General features: G+C 40.4%; 1 protein-coding gene across 1 annotated transcript in view; it reads left to right on the top strand.

Moving 5' to 3' along the window:
* The window catches only part of CSMD1 (CUB and Sushi multiple domains 1), a 2,060,919-nt gene that overhangs the window by 1,546,333 nt on the left and 490,021 nt on the right, over positions 1-24,565 (top strand). The window contains 2 exon segments of the mRNA XM_038396611.2: positions 6,122-6,310; positions 12,411-12,527. Coding sequence (XP_038252539.2) covers positions 6,122-6,310; positions 12,411-12,527 — 306 coding nt within the window.

The following is a 24,565-nucleotide window of genomic DNA, read 5'->3' as shown; positions in this document are numbered from 1 at the left end:
CCAGTCATGTAGTAAGGTGCTAAACAGCAAGAATAAAGTGTCCGAATCTGGCCCTGGGATTATAAACTCTTTGAGACAGGGATAGTCTCTTCATTTTATGTGTGATATATAAGGACTGTGTCTAGCATAATAGGGCCATGATCCCTGATTGGGCCCTCTAAGCAATACCAAAATGCAAATAAATAAATGATCTCTTCTGTGAATCCCACACATACCTGTAATGATGTGATTTTTAGGGATTGTCTATAGAACTTTGTACATGGAGGTGCTCAGCATCTCTGAAAGTCAGGCTAATTTTAATGTCAGAGTATAATTTTAGGCACCTAGGTTTGAAAAATTCTGTCCTACGTAGATAGTTACATTCATGTAATTATATTATGAAATCATATTAATATTTACACACATGCAGTGTATTTACACATCTGTATTTTGTGCATATGTAGGCCAACACTTTCTAACCTAAAAATGACAGGGCAGATGGAGATAATGTGCCTGTAATGCAAAGTTTTATTTACATAACTGAAATCAATTGAATGCTTAAGCAGTAAGATTGTATCTAGCATGAGAATATCAAAATCCATTCAATATTACTAATAATTAACAATCTTTACACTAAACATGGAACAGGACTGAAGTACTGGAAAAGCCTGAGTATTCATGGGATAAGACAATAATAAAATTCCTGTCTCCTTGTAATGGCAGTTCAGCTTCTGTGGCACTTTTTGTAGGAGCAAAGGTTTGTCCTGATATCCTCAGCCAAAATGTCCCCTCTTCTACTCTTGAGCACTATGCTGTGTTCCAGTTGACTTCAGTACTCCACTCCAGAGAGGATTCTATTTCTTAGGGCTCATCTGCATGGCACAGTCCGGAGTCTTCTCTCAAAGACTTAGAGAGTTACAAATTTGTAGAGTTTCTTCAAGAGGTTTTCCATTTTTGTGTGTGCTTGTTTCTTTTATTATTTATCTAATTCTGCTCTTGTGATTTAATACCACATATTGTAAAGAACAAGTTTACTTTAATATAAGGTAAATAGATCAAGGTCACATGGGAAGGGCAGTATTCGGAAGATTTTCTTTGTGCTGTGACTATTTTTAGGAAAAATAATGGACTTCAGTCTCCAAGACTGTCATCCCATGACATTTCTGGAGTATTAAATTCACTAAAAACAGATAGCAGACAAACAAATTTCACTCTAATACACACACTCACACTGGTTAATAAGTTCAGTGTGTAATATTAAAGTGCCTTTGCATGCTCCCTTCATATTATAACAACAAATTCCTGTTTTCACTTTAAAGCTCAAATGATTAAACCCATTACTAAAATAATTAATTTTAGTTCCAAGTAATTAAAGAATGTTTAATTGAATCAATAATGAAGAATCTCTGTAGCCAACACAACAAAAAAGTTGAAAAATATGTCTAAATGCCAGTATCAACACAGCTCTTTAGAACTCAATCTTTGGTATGATATCATTTTAAAGGTCACAGTCTGTGTTTTGCAGTAATACTAAGCATTAACTAAAATCCCATATGTTTTAGGGGAGATATTGGTGTTTCAACGGACATCAGCATTTTTTGAGAAATGGAAACTAAATTACAAATGTTAATGTCTGGGAAGCCAAAAAGATATTGTGGTTTTAAAAACCTACACAAGAGAGGGAATTATATTATGGATAATCAAGATCCCCATATTCAGAGTTTAAATGGATCCTTTTAAAAATACCTTATGAATAGCTTGCTATTTCTCTTCTTGCATCTCTTCGGATACATCTATATCTTTGTCCATTCCTTTTCCTGCTTTTGCTTTTCATCCTTCACCAAAGATAGTCTTTCAGAAAGAAAGCACAATTAACTTAAGTTAGCCATCTCATTATAAAATCCTAGTGGAGACAAGACACGGAGTAATTTTACCTCAGTGTAGCTAGTGGAGGTAAACCCTGGGCATCTCCCGTTCCACCCCCCCCACACACACTTCCTCCTGTTTTTACCTCAATGTAGTACACTGAGATTAAACACCCTCTTCTTTGTCTCCATTAGGATTTTACAGCAAAATAGCTATTTCAAATTAGTTATTTTGTTCTAAAAACAGTTTTTACGAGTGAAGACAAGTTCAGTGGCCCTTTTGTAACACAAAAGGAAGCTTACTTGAATTCAGATAGCAACCTTTTTCCATCAACATAAAGGATCAAGTGTATTCTTAATGACACATCCGTTTTCAATGCACTCGTGTTGTACCACGAGCCTGTAAGTATTCCATTCATTTTATTTCACACTGGACTGGTAGATCTTAGTCAATGTTTACCTCATACGTGTTGACTTTCTTTTCCTCCCCAAAATCCAACTCAAATATGATTTAATGCAATAGGTGATTGTTTAATATTGTTACCACTACAGTATTTGCTGTAATTTGAGATTAAATATAGAGAGAGAGTTAAACTACTCTTTAGTTTAACTCTTTAGTTAAACTACTCTTTAGTTTTACTGTTAAATATAGAGAGAGAGTTAAACTACTCTTTTCTGAACTTGAATCCACAGTGCATTGCTCTGATACCAGTGTCTAATAAGTTTATTCTTATAGTATTACAAATTGGATTGATAACACTGCTTATTATTAAAGTTGCCCAAACACTTGCCATTATAAGACCATTTGCAGTTGCTCATGACTTCATGAAATTTCAACCATTTGGACTGAAATTTTAAATACTGTGTGTCAGACTACAACTCTTTTTTGGAAAATTTCAGCCAAACTGATTCAGCTGCTTGTAAGAGGTAGGGATGTGATGGGCAAGTAGACTAGGAACCAGTGGAGAGAGAAGGCTGGAAGTGGTTGGGCAAGGAGACTGGGATTGGTAATTGGGGGACTGGGAGCCAGTGGGCTGGGTGCTGTCGAGAACACTGAAGTCAGACAAGGATCCGGGGAAGGGAGGAGACTGAGACTGGTTGGACAAGGAGAATGGGACAAGTTGCTGTAAGTTCTGATAAAAGGATTTAAACCTAAGTACAAAGTTCACCATCACAGAAATATTTATAAATACAAGTATGTGGAAATAGTACATAAAAATTTATAAGTAAAAGTACTGGTATAAACACAGGTACTTTCAACTCTCATATTCCTTGCAATTGTCTAGTAAAAATATGGATAACTATCTGAATAATACAAGCATGTAGTAGAATAGAAAGAAAAAGAGCAAGAATGAAATTTTATTCAGATACACAAATAAGCGTGAAATAACAATGAAAAGAACCGTATAAATGTATAAATGATAAATGTCTTTTACATTTATATACATATGATGTCTATATATATCTATAATGTGTACAGACAGCATCATTTCATGAAATGGGTATTTTTCTTCATTAATTGCGTACAATGTGATATATGCCATCATGTGCCAGCAATGCCCCTCTCCCATGTAGATTGGCCAAACTGGACAGTCTCTACGCAAAAGAATAAATGGACACAAATTTGATATCAGGAATCATAACATTCAGAAACACTTCAATCTCTCTGGTCATTAAATAACAGACCTAAAAGTGGCAATTCTTCAACAAAAAAACTTAAAAAACAGACTCCAACGTGAAGCTGCAGAACTGGAATTAATTTGCAAACTGGATACCATCAGATTTGGCCTGAATAGAGACTGGGTGTGGTTGGGTCATTACAAAACATAAACTTAATTTCCCCAATACTACTTTCTCCCTACTGTTACTCACACCTTCTTGTCAACTGTCTGTAATGGGACACTCTCTTACCACTTCAAAAGTTATATTTCTTCCCTTGGTATCCTGCTGTTAATTGATTTATCTTGTTAGACTGACATCACACTTGGTAAAGCAACCCCCCATCCTTTCATGTATTTATACCTGCTCCTGTATATTCACTCCATGCATCCAATGAAGTGGGTTCTAACCCATGAGAACTTATGCCCAAATAAATGTGTTAGTCTCTAAGATTTCATAAGGACTCCTCATTGTTTTATCCTGAAGAAGTTCCTTCTTGGAGGAGACTTCCCTTTGTAGCTTGGCTGAGCAGCAAGTCTCTTCATTGCCAGTTGCAGTGACAATCAGAAGTGAAGAGGACAGGGCTGCCATGCTCCCTAGGCTATGCAACATCAGGGCTAACAGAAAAAAACCCTTCATAGTTGGAATTTAGGGCCTGAATCTCCTGTGCCAAGAGAAGTGCATTCTGGGCGTCAACCAGAATTTGGGCAGTTGGAAGGGATGTGATTGTTTAATATATTTGAAAAAGTACTAGCAGATAAAAAGTTATTTGGCTTTAAGTACCTTTAAAATGTATCTAGATGCAAGTACTAAGTATAAAAAATTTGAAGTACTTAAGTACAAGCATGCAGGGTGCTTCCAAATACTTAAATATGTACTATATGGGGGACTAGGAACCAGATTAGGGGAAATGGTGGTGGGGGAGAGGGAAGACAGATCTCACAAGGAATTGGAGTGTGGGGAAGAACTCAGGATGGCTGATCAAAGAGATTGGAACAAGGAGCCCGGGAGAGGGCACTGGGGCAAGGAACCAGAAACAGGGTGAGAAACTGAAATTGGATGAGGTACCCATGGAGGGGACACTATGATTGTGAGCCACTAGTAGGACAGTGGGAAGAGACAAGTTGGATGAGGATCCAGGAGGTGGCCCTGTTTGGGCAAGGAGAGTGGACTGGGAGAAGGAGCCAGGGGTGGGGAAGAGACAAAACTTGGACAAGAACAGGTTGAAGGGAATGGGGCAGAAGGGATCAAACTTGGCAGTAATGGGCAGAGGAATTTATGCCCACTAAAGCACACTCTGCTCCAGAGTCTTAATGGTTACTCAAGTTTCCTGAGTCTCACCATTTCTCTGCTGTCAGCAAATCTGTGAAACCCACTGGTAAAATATATCTCATCTTCCTCCCGCACTGGTCCACATAAAGGATAGTAATTTACTACTGCTTTTGTTTAATGCATTAGCTCAAGTGGCAGAGGTCTAACCCTGCTGATGAACTCTGTGGGTGTGCATATGGTACTACAATATGATGGAATTTTTGGTTCTTTCAGTTTGCTTTTTAGAAGACCTTTGAAATTAGACACAGAAAATAAAAACTACGTAAGAAGAACATTATTCAGGTTGAAAAGGCAAGCGTTGAAAAGATAAGGAATGCTACAACCTGTGCAACCTTAATTTGGCCCCCTTTTCATTCATGTTAGAAGCCTTAGAGTACTTAGAAGGTTAGGGTTGGAAGGGACCTCAGGAGGTCATCTAGTCCAACCCCCTGCTCAAGGCAGGGCCAATCCCCAATTTTTGCCCAAGATTCCTAAATGGCCCCTTCAAGGATTGAACTCACAATCCTGGGTTTAGCAGGCCAATGCTCAAACCACTGAGCTATCCCCCTTTTGTCTGGATGCATTATGATACAGACTTTAATTATATGATCACATTCTACTTTTTCAGCAGGGAACCTTAATTTTGGCATTTTCTAACTTTTGAGTGTTCGAATTTGCAACCTTAATGTTACTGTAGTTGTTATTAATTTTCTATCATTAGCAGTGTCTGATTTTAAAGCCAATGTCTGAATTCAGTAGGAAGACTCCCATTGAGCCTAATAGGCTGTGGATTAGGCCCAAGTTGGACAGGAATTTGGAGCTACTAGATCTACAAGAAAACAATGTAAATGTTTTGGTGGAATCAGAGTGGGGGTGGAGGAGGAGTGGGGCCAGTGAAATAGTAGAGTAAAGGAAATAAAAATTGAGAGATAAGAAAAAAGGGTGGGGGAATGAAATGTTATTCTGGCGTTCTCATTAGACTTGTTTTGCTGTGCTCATTCAGACTTTTAGCTTACACTCCCTTTGCTTTAGCTTTCTTTTTGTCAGTATGAAATAAAAAAACATTTTAAAGTTTTAATCATTTGATACTCCAGTTGGCCTTGGTCCTTTTTTGTGTTTTAAGTCTCAGAAACACTGTGTTTGGTTTGAGACCTTGACAGCATCTACAAGAGATTCGGGTGCCACATCACAGACCAGAAATAATTTCTGAATATTTTATTTGGAATACAAGATGTTTCTTCATCCTCTGTTACCCTTCTCTTTCTGTTTTTTATTTACAGTAATTTCACTAAATTTGTATATTTCAGGTGTTACACTGGAATCAGATTCCTGCCTTGACCCAGGGATTCCTGTGAATGGCCATCGCCATGGTAATAACTTCAGTGTCCGATCTGTAGTAACTTTTAGCTGTGATCCAGGATATACACTGAGTGATGAGGAGCCACTCATATGTGAAAGAAACCATCAGTGGAATCATGCATTACCCAGCTGTGATGGTAGGTGCCCTATGCTTAAAATGATAATGTAAAAACCCAGGCAAGTGACTCTCTTCTGATTAATAACTAACCATGTCATTAATACTGCTATCCTCCCTTCCATCACACCAGAGTCCAAATCCTTTTAAAGTGTTTCTATTCATAATTGAAGCAATACTTAATATTTCTAGATTGCCTTTCAAGTGAGGAACTTAATGTTATTTACAAATAATTTAATTTGCAAATTGTAATCAGTTAATGAATCACATCCCTGTGAGTTAGGTAAGTATAATCTTCATTTTACAGATGTTTGTGTGCTCTGAAATGCAGACAGGTTTTGTGACATGTTGACACAAGAGTTCTGGGAATAGAAAGCAGGGGTGAAATACTGGTTCCATGGAAATCCATAAGAGTTTTGCCATTGACTTCAGTGGGGCCAGGATTTCAGCCCAGAGTCCTGACTCCGAGTTCTTGGCTCAAATTAACACATACACCACTTCCTTGCTGTAATGTCACAAAATACAAAATAAGTTTGTGAGACTCTATACTCAACTCGATGGCATTTCTCTGTCTATATCTTGATAAATTATAACTGCCATATCTGATCAATTCCAAAATTTCAGGAAATGTATTATTCATCAGTGGGCAGAACCATATGAATAGGGGTGAAAATCAGAAAACCAGAAGGGTAAAAGATGGGGTTACATTAAGCCCCTGGCATCTGTTTAGCAGACCCTTTACCTTCAATCAGGACTGAACTGTGTATAGATCAAATAATTGATTGATGGTGGCATAGGAACACTCCCATCTCAACTCAGTGCATTGTCTCAATATAGTTTAAAGTGTTGATAGCCTGAATGAATGAAAGAAAAAGAATAATAATGATGGAGAGAGGGGGAAATGAGGGGGCACACAGAGCCCCTAGCATGGAGGGCACAATGGGAGACTGATATTGGGGGAGGTGAAAATGGGGGTTACACAGAGCCCCTGGAATGTGAGGATGGGGATAATGAGAGGCACAAAGAGCCCCTGGTGGGGGAGAATGGGGAAGCCTGGTGGGGGGGGAGGAGCAGGGGAAGGGAGGAATGAAGGGCACACAATCTCTGGTGGAGAGGAAATGGGAAGGATCCTGGCATAGGGGGAGGAAAGATGACACACAGAGGCATGTGAGGGAAGCAGAAGAGGAATTTGCTGGGGGTCCCTGAAATAGTGGGGTATGGGAGGATAGCACATCAGAAGCCATGGAGGAGAGTGGAGAGATGCAAAGAGCCCCTGAAGTGTGCAATGATCTCAGCCAACAGAAGCAAGAATGTGTGCACTCCCACATTGTATTATATTATGTTTATTTTATTTGATTTATGTCCGAGCTGAAATGGTTGAGTCCAAATTTAAAATACAAACCTATCACCATGTGCAGGCTCTCAGATACTGTGATCATGGGTATATATTAAATACCTAGATAACACTAAGAATAAAAACTTGCATTGTAAAACATAATTAGGAGGGAAAACATATTAACTATGTAAACTTGGTATATGCTTGATCTAAAAATGAAAGAGCTCATTAATGGTTCAGCTTTTCACTGCCTTATGGATTAATGCAATATGTGTACTGAAATATCTAATTTAGGTTCAATTTGTGATACTGTGTGAAGTGCAACCAAAAGCATTCTCACTGAGGGTCTTATCCTACTCCAAAATATATATTGCATGGTACACAGCTACCAAACTTGTAAAATCAATGGTGGAAGGTATGAAGGTGGAGGGGAAAAATGTCTCTTCATCAAGATGCTCCATCTTGGAAAGGTTGAGGTGTGGTGACAACACAGTATTATGGATATGTGTAGCTACTCTACACTGGAGCTCTGTTTGAAAACTGGAAACAAAGTATTCAGACTGGAGGCCAGTGAATATTACAGTATTCTGTCAACATATATTTGAGTAAAAAAAGGGAATTTGCTTTTCCTGCATTTGCACCTCTTTTGTGTTCTTCCCCCTCTCCTCCCAGATGTTCTAGTTATCAATTATTGGGAGAAACAGCAAATTTTACGTGAATTGTATACAGTAATATTCAAATTGTTAAGCTAAACATATATGTATGTACTCAAGCAACCTGATTCATCCTATCTGAGAAGGAAAACCTGCAAAGATTTCCAAAGAAAACTAATGAACACAGCTCACATTTTGATTTTAGAACACTGAATATGCTCAATACTGAAGCTGCTCTAGAGCAATCTACAGACTAATTATTATTTTCAGAATTATTCCTTGAATAATTTTAAACAGCTCATGGACAGTTTGTGAATGAAAAGAGAGGCAAAAGTTATTGAAGCAATTATTAAATTACTTATTCACTGAGCTCTAGTGAAATCACAGTTCAACATGGTTCCTGCTGAACCATATTTTAGCATAGTTTGCCAAGCTACGATGGACAACATAAAATCATGTTCAAAGACTGTAATAAAATTGATTTTCAAACCTTTAGCATACTTACAAACACTCTTCTAACACAGTTGAGCTCCATCTACTTCATATGGTGAAATCCAATTGAAAATGGATCAGATAGAGCTGTATTTTTTTAAACAATTTTCAAACATCATACTTTGGTGTAAACTTATAGTCTTAGCCTTCACAACATCCTCTGGCTCTGTGCAATGTGTGAAGAAATACTTCCTTTTGTTCATTTTAAACTTGGTGCCTATTAATTTCATTTGGTGACCCCTTAGTTCTTGCGTTTTGAAAAGGAGTAAAAAACACTTCCTTATTTATTTTCTCTACATCTGTCATGATTTTATAGACCTCTATCATATCCCTTAGTTTTCTCTTTTACAAGCTAAAGTCCCAATCTTATTACTCTCTCCTTGTACGGAAGCTGTTCCATACCCCCTTTAGCATCTTGATCATCTAGTGGCCCCACTGGTTGTTTAGCAGGCTTCCTGCTTCTGAGGTACTTAAGAAAAAATTTGCTATTACTTTTTGTGTCTTTGGCTAGCTGTTCTTCAAAAAAAAATGTGGCCTTCCTAATTATGTTTTTACACTTCACTGGCCAGAGTTTATGTTCCTTTCTATTTTCTTCATTAGGATTTAACTTCCACTTTTTAAATGATGCCTTTTTGCCTCTCACTTCTTCTTTTACTTTGCGGTTTAGCCATGGTGGCACTTTTTTGGTTCTTTTATGTTTTTTTTTTATTGGGGGTATACATTTAAGTTGAGCCTCTGTTATGATGTCTTTAAAAGATTCCCATGCATCTTGCAGGGATTTCACTTTGGGCACTGTACCTTTTATTTTCTGTTTAACTAACTTCCTCATTTTCTGTAGGTTTTTTTGTGGGATGGCCACATTACTCATAAATAGGAAATTACTTTAGTAAGAGTTTTTTGTGATCACTAGCTTTGACAATCAGCCAGGGTTTTTTACTTGACTAAAAATAAATTAAACACCAAAGTTTGAACAGTTTGGCTTGAATAATATGAATAGTATGTACTATTTAGGTCAATTAAAATATACAGTCAGTATTTAGACTAAAATTGTCATCATGTCCTTGTGGGGCATGCAAATCCCATAAGATTGCAATATGCAGAGTTAATTTTTTTTCAGTGAAAGTTTGGCCTTATGTTCAAGATCCAGCATCCACACTATATGCTAGGGAATTGTAGAGACCTTCTGAAGCAGGGCAGAACAAAAGCTAAGATATATGAGCTCCACATCACTTCTCTTTTGTTTTTCATTCCATCCCACTTGCACGCCCTTCTAGGGTCCTGGGACTCTTAGACTCTTGAACTTCCTTCCACAACTCAATTTTATTTGGACAGAGAACAAGTCCTGGGATTTGGTTTTTTTTGTTTTTGTTTTTGTTTTTTTAAGGGCCTATGGTTATCTTTCAGCTAGGAAAGAATGCACTAAATGTGTTTAGTGGTTATTGACATCACTCCCATGAAGGCAGTCTGTCACTCCAACTCTGGAAGAGTGGCACATTTAGGTAACAACATCAAACTGATTGCAATCAGCAAAAGGTAGCCACATCAAAGAGACTAGTGATATTACTGGCTGAGGATTTTTCCACAAAATATTTTTAAATTGGAAAATGCCAATCTGTCATAAAACTGTTCATGGAAAAGGGTCACTTTCAACAAATTACTTAATTTGAATTTTTTTTTTGGTCAAAATGGCCCATTTTGACTTTCTAAAAAAAAAGTGAGTTTCAGTTCAAAATTCTTTTTTATTTTGAAAATTAAGTTAATTCAAGATAAAAATTTGTTTAAAAATTTCAAAAGTGGGAGAATGAAAATAAATGTTTCAAAATGATTTCAATCAAATGTTTTTAGTGACCTTATCTGAAATATTTTCAGATTTTCAGTTTGAAATTTTTTTTTTGAGATTTCAACTGTTCATCCCAATTCAGGATGGGAAATTTTTACAAACTCTCAAGAATTCTTGCAGGGTGGGAGAACTGTTTCCTGCCCAACTCTACCTACTGATGATTTCATAGACATCAGATTGCAATGTCAGGTAGTGAAAAAACAGAAAAAAACTGTAATAGAAAATGCTATAAAACAGGGTAATGTACCTTTGTAATATAAAGCAGAGAATAAAAAGAACTACATGTAATGGGACCCAATTGTCAACTATCCCCCCCCAAATAATATAATTGGCAGTAATGCTTTATGTAGTTTTCAGCTGTGGCTCCATAGTTAAGGATGAGTTGGAATTTTGTACTTATATATAGTTTTTAGTCCTGAGGGAGGGAGAATGTGTGTATATGTGGGCACATATATAATATACCAAAACAATTTCACTGTTACCACATATTTATAAATATAAGAATGATCACTTCTTCATATCTGAACTCATTTTCCTGTTTAAATGGATCAGAGGTGCCCACAATTCTGGTCCATGGCACAGGTTCATAAATATATACATTTACGTTTGTTGAATTATTAAAAAACTTCAGCAACATCTCAGGATAGTGAGGAGAAGTAAAAATGGCATTTCAGCTATAATGCTGCAGTGTTGTAAACACACTATCACTGAAAGTTTATTGTACATATTCATCTAGCTACTACTATTTGTCTACTACAATTAGTTCAGTTTTAACAGACAGAAAACAAAAAGTAAGCTAGTGCTTCATCATAATATTTGTTAAATATTTAGTTTGTTAAAATTTTAAAATAAAGCAAGAAAGAGATAGAAATCAGAGGCAACCACAGTATAATTATCAGATCAATGAGCAATTCACCTGTATATAAATACAAATCTTAAATGATACTTAATGTGCCATGCAAATTTAAGAAGCCTGCTTTAACAAATGTTAGTATACATGATTTCTAGTCTAGTTTTTTGCCTTTGAGAATATTCAGCTACAAATGTCTTAGTAATGATGGCACTATTCACATTTCTGGAAAAAGTGGAAAAATCGCCATATCTATCTTTTTTCTGCAGAACATGGAGGGAAAAGTCATAAAGGCATATTATTTTTCTGAAAAAAACTTGTAAAAGTTTTAATGTGATGCAAACTGCTTGAAATACTCTTCCCTTTAAATATATAATCCATTACAACTATATGTGAAAGGTTTCATACTCTGAAGTAGGTCAGACTGAAGATGAGTTCCATCCTATTCCTCATTGGTTCATATCACAGTATGGTGCACCTGTTGCTTGGTATTCTTGTGTGTTTTTGTTACACTTGATACTTTACTCCACCTATATTAAAAGATAACAGTTGCCGCATTTGTTATCCTACAGTACAGTATTTATCCTTGTCCTTATCACTGTTCTACTTAACTGTGCTCTCTAAAATGTAAAACTCATATCTTCAGTTTTCATTTTCCTACAATCCATTCTATGCCCAAACATCCATGTTAAGACACCTCTTCCAGAAGGGTTACCAAGGAAACTAGCCACTCTCTGGTAACTTTTTGTCTTAATGCAAGCATGCATGTATTATATCTGCTGATATTCTAATGTGCATTGAGAAGTAACTATCTTAAAATAAATCATAATTTGTCTCCCGGTCACTGTACTGATAAACGTATCAAGGAAAAATGACCAATAGCAGTATCTGAGTTTTAGTCTCTGCAGCAGAGTGCCCAATATAATGACATTCTCTTTCTTTCTTATTAAGCTCTGTGTGGTGGCTATATTCATGGGAAGAGTGGAACAATTCTGTCGCCAGGTTTTCCTGATTTTTATCCAAACTCTTTAAACTGCACTTGGACAATTGAAGTGTCACATGGCAAGGGTAAGAATATAATATGAATTGGAAATCTACAGAACAATATATCACTAAAAAAACTGCTTCAGACAGAATTAAATTGATTTTTTTTAATCTGTGGAAAAAGGAAATCTGTAATTAATTTCCCCAAATAAATACTTTTAGATGTGGTAATGGCCTTACTTTTGTTGTGTTAAAACTTTTGAAAAGGGGAATAAAAAAGTTTCCTTTTAAGAGTGACAGACCTGAAACACATTAGTGGTACTATCCTTGTCAGATATTTGTGGTTTATGAATGTTATCATTTATTTTGAAGGAAGATAGAGATGCAGCAGGAAGAGGAAAGAGATTAAAATAAAATCAGTGGCTAATTAAGAGTACAATTAAAATATACATTTTGGGTCAAGTGTAGCAAGGGCTTAAAGTCAAATTGATGGCATTTCTCTGTTTGTAACTATTGAATGCTACATGGATCAATTCCAAAATTTCATGCTTGAAACAACAAGCCAATGTGTTGCAGTATAGAGATTGTGGGCTCTTTTAGGCTGCAGTCAGTAATGTAAAACATTTCTTTCTCTCTGCATCATGTACCTGCATGCAATGACAGTATTGTAATTAACAAATTAGTTCTATGTTTTGCAACTAGAATTTTGTATGTTGATACACATTTAAGCAAGCAGAGCAGTCTATGCAGCAAAGGGACATGTGTGTGTATATATTAAACTACAAAACTCTGGAGGAGGTATAGTGGGGGTCTCTTACAGATCACCAAATAAAAAAATAAATAAATAAAAGGGTAATTTAATCCTTAAACACCTGTCTGTAATGTGTAGAAAGAAAGTTTGTGTTCAAGGGGACTTCATCTGGGAGTCCTGCTGGAAGTCTCATTCAGCCAGTAGTGAGTAAAACATTATTATAGTTTCTAAAAATTATAAGTGATAATTTCACAACATAATGGAACTATTTTGGACCTCATTATAATGGATAAAGGTAAAATAATCACTGGAATGAATGGTGATGTTTGCTTAGGACAGTGGTTCCCAAAGTTTATATTAAGGCAACCCACCAAATCTGCCGTTTGTCTTTTTTTGTGACTCACTATTACATATATGTACCCTCTGCTCTGGCATCATAATCCTAAAATGGGTGAGTGAGATGAGTGGTTTGGAGAGCGAGCCTGCCCCACATTCACTTTGCAGGCTCTTGTCCTGAAGTGCTGGACCTAGCTTGCTGCTCTGGGCATTGCGACTCCCTCCAATTCCCAACCCTCAGGGCCACCCCTCCACACTACGCTGAGAAAAGTGTATGTTTGCCTAGGACAGGGCCCAGTGTTGGGTTAATCAAACCCTTGTCATGGTGCCCCATCTAGAATCTTCCTGTAATCCACTGGTGGGTTGGGACACACCATTTGGGAAACACTAGCCTAAGGACGAATGATCATGACCTAAATACATTTGATATGGAAAATAAAGGACTATCCCATATGTAATATATATAATTAGTAGTTCAAAAGGGCTAATTTCCCAAAGCTGAGGAAAGCTATGTTGAGAACATATTAGGAGAAAAATGTAGACAGAACAACGATTGGAGTGCTTTAAAAAGAGTTAATTAGATGATCAAATAGCCTAGATTCTAAAATGAAAAACAAAAAAAAGGACACATTTGGCTAAAAGCCACCCTGGTTCAGTAGGAGTGATGTTATTGAATTAGAAATAAAAAAGCAACTGTATAACAAGTGGGGGGAAACAGGAAAATATATAGAAATCAATATAAATTAGAAGTTATGAGATGTAGAAAATTGATACTGGGAGCCAAAGATATCAGGGAGAAATCCATGTCTGGCGGAGCTAAGTACAATAAGAAGAAAAAAGTTAAATGTGTGAGGAACAAAAGAAATCCTAGTGATGTTATGTGCCCATTACTAGAGGGAGAGGGTAAAACTGTTAATGATGCAGAAAAGGCAGAAGTTTCCAAGACCTATTTCTGTTTTTTATTTGGAAAGAAGGAAGATGAAGTATTCATATCACATGAAGAAGTTGAAAAACCTTTCAATATATTTGTAATTAAAGAGGTCATTAAACAACATTTACAGGACAGAAATATTTTAAAATCAGCAGGCTGGATAACTTTACCCTAAACGTCCTAGCAGATTTGGCCCACCAATGTTCATTTTTAATGTGTCTTTGAAGACTAGGTAACTATAGTCCAGTTCTTCTTCAAGTGCTTGCTCATGTTGATTCCAAGTAGGTATGTGTGCACCACATGCACAGTTGTTGGAAGGTTTTTTCCCTAGCAATGCCTGTCAAGATGGCTGTGGAGCCCCCTGGAGTCACGCCTTCATGATGGTGTATATAGGTCCCTGCCAGCCTACCACCTCTTCAGTTCTTTCTTACTGCCCATGACAGTCATGAACTGCTTTCTTCTCTCTTGCTACAGTAAGCAACCCCCCAGTGGATTTTCTCTTTGTACCTGTAAATAGTTAACTTAGTGTTTCAAGTAGTTTTATAATTAGTTAGATAAGTCCCTCCCAGGGACCGGGGCATGCCCTCAGTCTCAAGGGTTCAAACCATGCAGGTCCTGCCAGAAGCCTATGCCCCAGAGCAACCCACATGACTCTTGCTTAAAGTGCTTGGAGGAAACCCACCAGACAGACAGTTGTAAGATCTGGAAAGGCTTCCACCAATGATCCAAAAAGAAGAGGGACTTTAGGTTAAAACTACTTTTCAGTTATCCATCCCCAGCTTGCACAGCCCACATCGGACCCAAAACCCAACACTCACTGAGAGAGGCTGAAGCACTGAAAAAGGACTGTGGGTTTAGAGACCCTCAGCACCACCACTCCCTGGCACCAAAGACCTCCACTGCAGATACCTGGAACCACTCATATTCTCCGGTGCTACTCAAGAAGCAGAAGAGAGTCAAGAGGGAGTGTTCATCCACAGTTAGAGCAGTGGAATGCGAAAGCACTAGCGGAGTGTGTCCCGTGCTGGGACACTCAGCCCGTGCTCCAGCTAAACTGCCAACGTTGACTCCTGCCTCGCAGAGAGATCAGTCGAGTCCAGTATTGGTGGACTCCCCCACATGGGAGAGTCCAGTGGAGAATCTGGATCTTCCGTCTACCCTGAACATGTTTGAGCCGGCCAGGGACCTCATAGCTATGACAGCTCTGCAGTCCCTGACATTGGCACTGCAGAGCAGCAACATCCCTTCCAAGGGTAAATTGGCCATAATGCAGCACTGGTCACCCTCCTCTCAACACTGCTCTCTGACACTGACACCTTTTGGCACCTCCGTGGTAACAGAGATTCTAGTTGTCTTCAGACTCAGATGGAGTCATATGTCTCGGCACTGTTCAAGGCAGGAGGAGGGACAGCAGTCCGTTATGAAGCCCTGGCCACCGCAATGGCAAGTCCCAGTGCAGTGGCCCTTCTGGACCCTGTGGCCCTACCACCAAGCCCAGAGGCCAGGTTCCAGATCTCTGTCGGTCATCTCGGAAAGGTGGGCTCCTCTGACATCCTCTATTGCCCAGGAACTACCACTAGGCTCCAAGACTGGCGTCCAGCACCGAGGCCATTACCGAGGCTGACGCCCAAGCCGGCACTGAGATCAGACTGGTACCACCTCCAGCACCATGCAAGAGACATCATCTCAGGGTGAGCCTCATCCTCATCCTCCCCAGACAAGGCAGTAGTGGGCTCATCTGCCATATTGCCAGCTATGGACAAAAGAGCCTACCAGGTGCTACTCAGGAGGGTGGCACAGAACTTGGGCCTTCAGGCAGAGAAGGTATCAGAGGAGACTGACCCCATAGTGTATATTCTGACACCCAAGGCTCCTTCAAGGGTGGCCTTACCCCTGATTAAGACCATGCAAAACACCACTAAGACCTTATGACACTTCCTCCTCTTGTCCCCCCCACAGCCAAAGAGGTGGAGAGAAAGTACTTTGTACCCTCAACAGGGTATGAGTACCTATTTACCCACCCTCATCCAGGCACACTAGTTGTGGTGACCACAAATGAGAAAGAGAAGCAAGGACAGCAGGGACCGGTGTCCAAATCTAAGGAGGCAAAGAAACTGGACCTCTTCATCTTAAAAGGTCTACTCTACTGGACGACTCCAGCTTTGGATTGCCAACCAGCAAGTGGTCCTCAGCTGCTACAATTTTAATTCTTGGAACACTCTGACTAAGTTTAAAGATTTGCTTCCAGTTGAATCCTGGTCAGAGTTTGGAGCCATCCTCAAAGAAGGTAAAGTTATAGCAAGGACCTCCTTGCAAGCTGCACTGGACTCAGCAGATTTGGCATTCCGCATGATGTTGACTGCTATAGCCACTCGAAGGAGCTCTTCACTGCAGGCTTTGGGCTTCCTGTACGAGGTCCAGGAAACAATCCAAGACTTGCCCTTCAGCAGCTCAGGTTTGTTCTTGGAGCAAACAGATGCTAAGCTCAAGGACTGGTGAGCAACATTAAAATCTCTGGGGCTCCATACACCAGCCTCACAAAGGAAGCATTTCAAACCTCAGCCTCCACCACACTTCTACCCTGCTCATTCTAGACAGGATTACAGCAGAAAGCAGGGCAGGAATAATAGGTGAAGGCCACCGCATCCCTCTTCCAACCAAGGCCAGGGCTTGAGAGGCAGTCTTCAGCCCCCAAGTAAATCTTTTGAAGGTGCGCACAGGGACAATGCACCAGGCAAAATCCCGGATCCTTTTCTCTGTTTAGTGAACCATCTATCCCATTTCTACTATGCCTGGGCCTGAATCAACTCGGACCAATGGGTCTTGCTCACGGTACAATTGGGATATTCTCTCCAGTTCTGCTCCCTTCCTCCCTCCCACCCCTCATTCCATGTCCCTCTTAAGGAACCTTCTCATGAGCAACTTCTTATGCAGGAGGTGCAAGTGCTTTTAGAAGCCAGAGCGGTAGAGGAGGTCCCTCAGGAGTTCAGGGACAAGGGGTTTTATTCCTGAAATTTCCTAATCCCAAAAGCCAAAAGTGAGCTAAGGCCAATTTTAGACCTGCGAAACTTCAACAGATTCATGAAAAAGCTGAAGTTTTGCATGATCTCCCTGGCTTTCATTATTCCTTCCCTGGATCCAGGGGACTGGTATGCCGACTTCAACTTGAAAGATGTGTACTTTCACATGTCAATAGTCCCATCCCACAGGCGGTTCCTCTGCTTCATGGTCAACAATACCCATTATTAGTTTATGGTTCTCCCCTTTGGGCTATTGGTGGGTCCTCGGGTGTTCACCAAGTGCATGTTGGTTGTAGCCAGTTGACACCGAACGTGTCAAAGTCAACTTTATCCCCCACCCAGAGGATAGAGTTCATCAGAGCTCTCCCAGAGGATAGAGTTCATCAGAGCTCTCCTTGACTCAGGTCAAGCCAAAGCATTCCTCCCAGAATCACATTTTCTGACCTTGTGCACCATCATAGAGGACTTACAACGATACCCCACTACTATGGTGTGAAACTGCCTGAAGCTGCTCGGTCATATGGCCACTTGTATATATTTACTACAGCACGCGAGACTTCAGTTCCAACCTCTTCAGGCCTAGCTGGCCTCAGTGTACAGGCCAAACAGAGACCAGATAGACAAAATAGTTACACTTCCTCCTCTGGTTATTGAGTCCCTCCTGTGGTGGCTCAGCCCGCAAGCGGTGTGTACAGGAATTGCCTTCTCCAGGCCCCAACCCTCGTTGTCTCAAGTCACAGATGCATTGGCAATGGGATGGGGGGCACACCTAGGAAGACTCAGAACTCAAGGCCTCAGGTCCTAGGCAGAACTTTCGCTACGCATCAATATCAGGGAGCTAAGAGCAATTCGCCTTGCCTGCCAAATGTTCCAAACCCATCTGGAGGGCAGGTGGCAGCAACATTCTATATAAACAGAAAGGGTGGTGCTTGCTCCTCTCCCCTATGCCAGGAAGTGTTCAAGCTGTGGGACTTCTGCATTGCCCACTCAATATAGCTAGAGGTATTGTATCTTCTGGGTTCTCTGAATGCACTGGCCGATCATCTCAGCAGGTCATTTCACAATCACGAGTGGTCCCTATGCCCGGATGTCATGAACAACATCTTCCAACAGTGGGAATTTCCCCAGATAGATTTGTTTGTGACAAGACACAATAGAAAGTGTCACCTGTTTTGCTCCTTCCTGAATCGCAGCCCGGGCTCCCTCTCAGATGCTTTTCTCTTCCCTTGGAAGGACCACCTGCTATATGCATTCACGCCCTTTCCTGCTTGTACACAAGGTCCTGATGAAGGTCAGAAGACAGGGAGCATCAATAATCTGAATCACACCAGTGTGGCCATGCCAGCACTGTTTCACCATGTTTCTAGACTTGTTGGTGGACACACTGATAACCCTGCCCCTGGTCCAGAACTTGATCATGCAAGACCACAGCTGCCTCCAGCATCCCAATCTAGAGTCTCTCCACCTCATGGCAGGGAAACTCCGTGGCTAAATCTGTTGGAGCTCACATACTCAGACCCTGTTAGAGAAGTTCTCCTTGGCAGCAGGAAACCAGCCACTAGGGACACTTATTTGGCTAAGTGGAAGAGATTCTCTCTTTGGTCATTACAAAAGGATAAAAAAGAAAAGGAGTACTTGTGGCACCTTAGAGACTAAGAAATTTATTTGAGCATAAGCTTTCATAAGCTACAGCTCACTTCATCAGATGCAAAGGACACTCCATCTTTACAGTCATTGCTTCCCTTTATCCTGGACTATTTACTACACCTGAAACAGCAAGGTCTGTCAGTGTCATCAATAAAGGTGCAACTGGCTGCTATCTCAGCTTTCCATCCTAGTTCAACCAGTCACTTGGTTTTTGCTAACCCCATGGTTGGCCACTTGCTCAAAGGACTAGACAGACTGTACCCTCAAGTAAGACAGCCAGTCCCTGCATGGGATCTCAGCCTAGTGCTCTCAAGACTGATGGGGCCTCCCTTCAAGCCCCTAGTGACATACTCTCTTCTCTACCTTTCCTGGAAATCAGCGTTCTTGGTGGCTATAACTTTAGCCATGAGGGTGTTTGAGCTTAAGGCCTTGACTTCTGAGCCCCCATATACAAGGTGCAGTTGCGACCACACCCACATTTTCTCCCAAAGGTAGTGTCCCAATTCCACGTGAACCCAGATCTATTTTTTCCAGTGTTCTTTCCTAACGCGCACACTAGCAACAGGGGGTGAATGCTCCACTCCCTGGATGTCAGGTGAGCGTTAACCTTTTACATTGAAAGATCAAAGCCATTTCGGAAATCAACACAACTCTTCATTGCAATTGCGGAGCCGATGAAGGGGCTTCAAGTTTTGTCCCAAATAATCTGTCCATGGATCACGGCCTGTATCAAGGCATGCTAAAACGTACCAAAGATACCTACCCCCACACTGATGGCACACTCTGCAAGGGTGCAGGCATCCTCGGTGGCATTCCTATTGTAAGTCCCCATTCAAGACATCTGCAGAGCAATGATGTGGTCATCAATCCACACATTTACATGATAGTACACCATTACGCAGCAGGCCAGAGATGATGCAGCATTTGGCAGAGCGGTGCTGAAGTCTGTGACCGGCTGAACTCTGACCCCTCCTTCTAGGACACGGGTGAGCAAACTTTTTTGGGCCCGAGGGCCACATCGGGGTTGCAAAACTGAGGCTGGGCCTCCCCAAACAGCCTGGCCCCCGCCACCTATCTGACCCTGCCCACTTCCCACCCTCTGACTGCCCCCCTCAGAACCTCCGACTCATCCAAACCCCCCACGCTCCTTGTCCCCTGATCAGCCCCTCCCAGGACCCCTGCCCCTAACTGCTCCCTTGGGACCTCACCCTCTATCCAACTCCCCCGCTCCCTGTCCCCTGACTGCCCCAACCCCTATCCACCCCCCACCCCATGACAGGCCCACCGGGACTCCCACACCTATCCAATCCCCCCCTGTTCCCCATCCCCTAACTGCCATCCAACTGCCCCCGGCTCCCTGTCCCCTGACTGCCCTCGGGACCCCCTGTGCCTTATCCAACCCCCCGGCCCCCTTACCATCCCTCTCAGAGCAGCATGTCTGGCAGCCGTGTCACCTGGCCAGAGCCATACACACTGCCACACTGCCCTGCAGGAGCGCGAAGCCCCGCCACCCAGAATGCTGCCCGTGCAGCAGCATAGCTGCAAGGGAGGGAGGACAGCAGGGTAGGGGCCGGGGGCTAGCCTCCCTGGCCGGGAGCTCAAGGGCCAGGCAGGATGGTCCCATTGGCTGGATGTGGCTCGCGGCCCATAGTTTGCCCACCTCTGTTCTAGGAGATGCTTGGGAGTCACCTACTTGGAATTGACATGTGCAAGCACTTGAAGAAAAAACAGTTACCTACTTTCTCGTAACTGTTCTTTGAGATGTTGCTCCTGTCCATTCCAAGACTCACCCACCTGCCCCTCTGTTGGAGTATCCAGCAAGAAGGAACTTAAGAGGCAGTGAGTGTATAGGACTTATATTCACCGCCATGAAGGCGCGACCCCAGAGAGCTCCACAGCCGATCCGATAGGTACTGCTAGGGGAAAAACCCTCCAACAGCTGTGTATGTGGCACGCATGCATCTATTTGGAATGGACACAAGCAACACATCTCGAAGAACAGCACTTAAAGGAATGTAGGTAACCGTTTTTTAGCTTGACATCACTTTTCAGGCAACATAATGGAAACACTGATATAGAATTCAATTGATACATATATTCCTATCCTTTAATTCTTTAATGTCTGTCAACAGGATTTTATATTAAATAGGTATTTTTAAGCAAACCTGATTTCTTTCTTTGAGATTTCAAGTTTGGTTGATGAAAGCAACTGCATTGATATACTAAGGTTTTGTAAGGCATTCTACTTAGTACTGCATGATATTTCAATTAAAATATTAGCACTTTAAATATCAATAAAACATACATAAAATATTTTTATTATTGGCTAACTGAGAGATCTCAAAAAGTGGTTGTCAATGGGGAACTGTCATCAAATGTTTAGTGGGGTTCTACAGGGATCAGTACTAGGCCAGACACTATTCCACATTTTCATCAATGATCTGTAAATAAATATAAAATCACAGCTGATAAAATTTCTGGATGACACAAAGATTTGTGGTGTGGAAAATAATTGTAAAGCAGGACAGCCATACAGAGCCATTTTGATTGCTTTGTAAGCTGGGCCCATTCAAACAGCATATTTTTCTAATACAGCCCATTGAAAACTTAAACATCCAGGTACAAGAAATGTAGGCTGTATCTACAGAATAGGGGAAAGCAGTCACTCTGAAAAGGATTTAGGGGGGATTTAGTAGACAAGCAACTCAACATGAACTTCCAGTGTGATGCTGGGGAAAAAAAGGGCTAATGCAATCTTTGGGATAAACAGGGAGTAGGAGCTCGGAGGTGATTTTACCTTTGTATATGGCATTGTTGAGACCAGTATTGGAAGACCAAGTCCAGTTCTGGTGTCCATATTTTTAAAGGGATGCTGTAAAATTGGAACAGGTGCAGAAAAGAGCCACAAAAATTATTGAAGGAGAAAATGTCTTACAGTGACAGACTTGATCTCAGTTGTGTAGCCTATCAAAAGAAGATTGAGAGGTGGACTTCTTAGTAGAGCCATTCAGAACCTTTTTGTCAAACTATCCTGTTTTGTCAAAGCTGTATCAGCTGTATCCACAAATCTTTTGTTGTGAGGAGAAGGGGAAAGAAAGAGAAGCAGACACAGACATGCTGACTCTTTCTCTATAACCCTGGGGTTAGGATGCTGGTTTGTGATGTAGAAAACCCAAGTTTAAATCCCTTCTCTGCCTGATTTGGAGTGATCTGGCATGAAGTCGCATACACTGCAGGATAAAAATAAATTTCTAAAATTGTCTTAAAATGGAATTGTCTCCCATTGGTTGTTTTTATTGATTAGTTTGTTGTTTATTGTGAGAATATAGTGGGTATTAAAAGACTCTTTAATGTAGCAGAGAAAGCCATAACAAAAAACTGTCTGGAATCTCACCCAGACAAATTCAAATGGGAAATACAGTGCCATTTTTTAACAATGAGGGTGGTTAACTAGTGGAACAAACTATCAAGGGAAGTGACGGATTCTCCATCCTTTGTCTTCAAATCAAGACTGGATGCCTTGTTGGAAGATATGCTTTTGGGATATTGCGCTCAATACAGGGGTAACTGGGTGAAATATAATGGCCTGTGATATTGCAGGAAATCAGACTAGATGATCTGATGGTCCATTCTGGCTATATACTCCATGAATTTATGAAAAATGGCAAGACAGCGAAATGTAGCGTATTCTATATATATCTGGAATTATTAAAAAGAGCAATTTTAATTGGCATAAAAATAAATGCATTAGTTGCCATTTAAATAAATAAATACCAAACCAGTAAGGCCATAAATTGTTGGGGGGGGTGCTAATTCACATTAGTCTTCAACTGAATAACAACTCTTCTAGATGAATTATAGACACTTTTATCAATAAGGGGCCACCTTTTGAGATAATTCCATAATTGAATATTTGAACTAACCTGTTAAAGTTGATATCATTTCAGAGTAGCTTTCTGATTTAATTTCCCTCATACTGAGCAGCAGAAAGGATTGTTTGTGTTTCAAACTAATTCAAGACTATAAATTTTGCAAACATTTGTAAAACACTGAAGTGGGGAGATAATTGTCCCAACAGTAGTACAGACTCTGCAGTAAAATTGTTTTCAAGTGGATAGACTATGATCATAACACAATGTCAGCAATTGACTCTTTAGGCCAGAAATGGAAGGACTGACCTAAATAATGAACTATTTTTATTCCTAGATTATGGGGGGATATCTGGGTAGTCTAGTAAATTGGAAGTTGGCCTCACATAGTGCTCATGACAGCCTTACTGTAAAGAGAAGAGACATCAGTCCCTAACCATTACAGTAATTATTCTGAAAAGGCACTCTTTCAGCATTTCCTTTTCCCTTCCCTCCCTCCACAAAACCTAACAAATTGCATCCAGGGAGTTGAGAGGATGATCACTGTAGGCAAGCACCTTGGGCTTAGGTATAGATTTAAGGATAAAGGGCTATTAGGGAAATTAATACCCTTTTGGTATGTGTAGTGGTAGGAATGCCAATGGTAGAGATCTTGATTCAGATTTCATGGAGCCCCTAAACCAGTGAGGGTTTCAGAATGACCAAGTACAGAACATTGGTTTAGCATCTGACAACCTTGAAAATCCTTAAATCAACCCACCCACCTGAACAAATTGATCGTATTTATGGATATCCTTTGGACATAGAGCATATGGGTGCACTCATCAGACATGCACTCAGATACCTGTATTCAACCATATTGTATTCATGCAGTTATACATGAATACCCTGTGCACATGAAATAATAATGCTTTGTACACCCTATGTATATGGCTTCTGCTTTTCAAAATGTTGCAAATAAATTAACAATTCTTACAATTTTCCTGTGAGTTAAGTAATATTATTATTTCTGTTGTACAAATGGGGAAAATGAATCTCAGGGAAGTTATGTGAGTTGCCCACAAAAACAAGCAAGCTAGTGGCAGAACTTGAATTAATATCAAGTCATAGCTCCTGTCTAGTGCTCTGTCAACTAGACCACAATCTCTTTCCAAATACAACAATATCGACCAACTGCACGCAAACACACACATATATATTCTTTAGTGTTCTAGTATGCGCATTTCTGAAATATTACTTGTTTTTCTATTGTATATAGGCTTTCTGAAAATCTGTCTTTAAACATGTCATTAGGCTTAAAGGTTTTTCCTTCCATATTTCTTGAAGGTTTTCAGTCTGTATCACCTTTGTGTAAAGTGAATAACTGCAGCTCACCTGAAGCAGGAAGGACATTGTCTGGGCTTGATGGAGGAGGGGTAGCAATGCTTTATGGGTGGAGGGAGGCAAAGATATCAGAAGCTGCTGCAAAAATGTGAGTGGGGGGTCAGCCTGGTGATACTGACTCATCCCCTGAGAATGTAAGTGTGGAAGGCTTTAAAAGGGTCAAGCACGGGCATTAAAAGCCCTTT

This window comes from Dermochelys coriacea, chromosome 3 (assembly GCF_009764565.3).
Source record: "Dermochelys coriacea isolate rDerCor1 chromosome 3, rDerCor1.pri.v4, whole genome shotgun sequence".
NCBI classification, from domain to species: domain Eukaryota; kingdom Metazoa; phylum Chordata; order Testudines; family Dermochelyidae; genus Dermochelys; species Dermochelys coriacea.
Note: the sequence above shows the minus strand (reverse complement) of the source record. Positions and strands in the feature narration are given on the sequence as shown.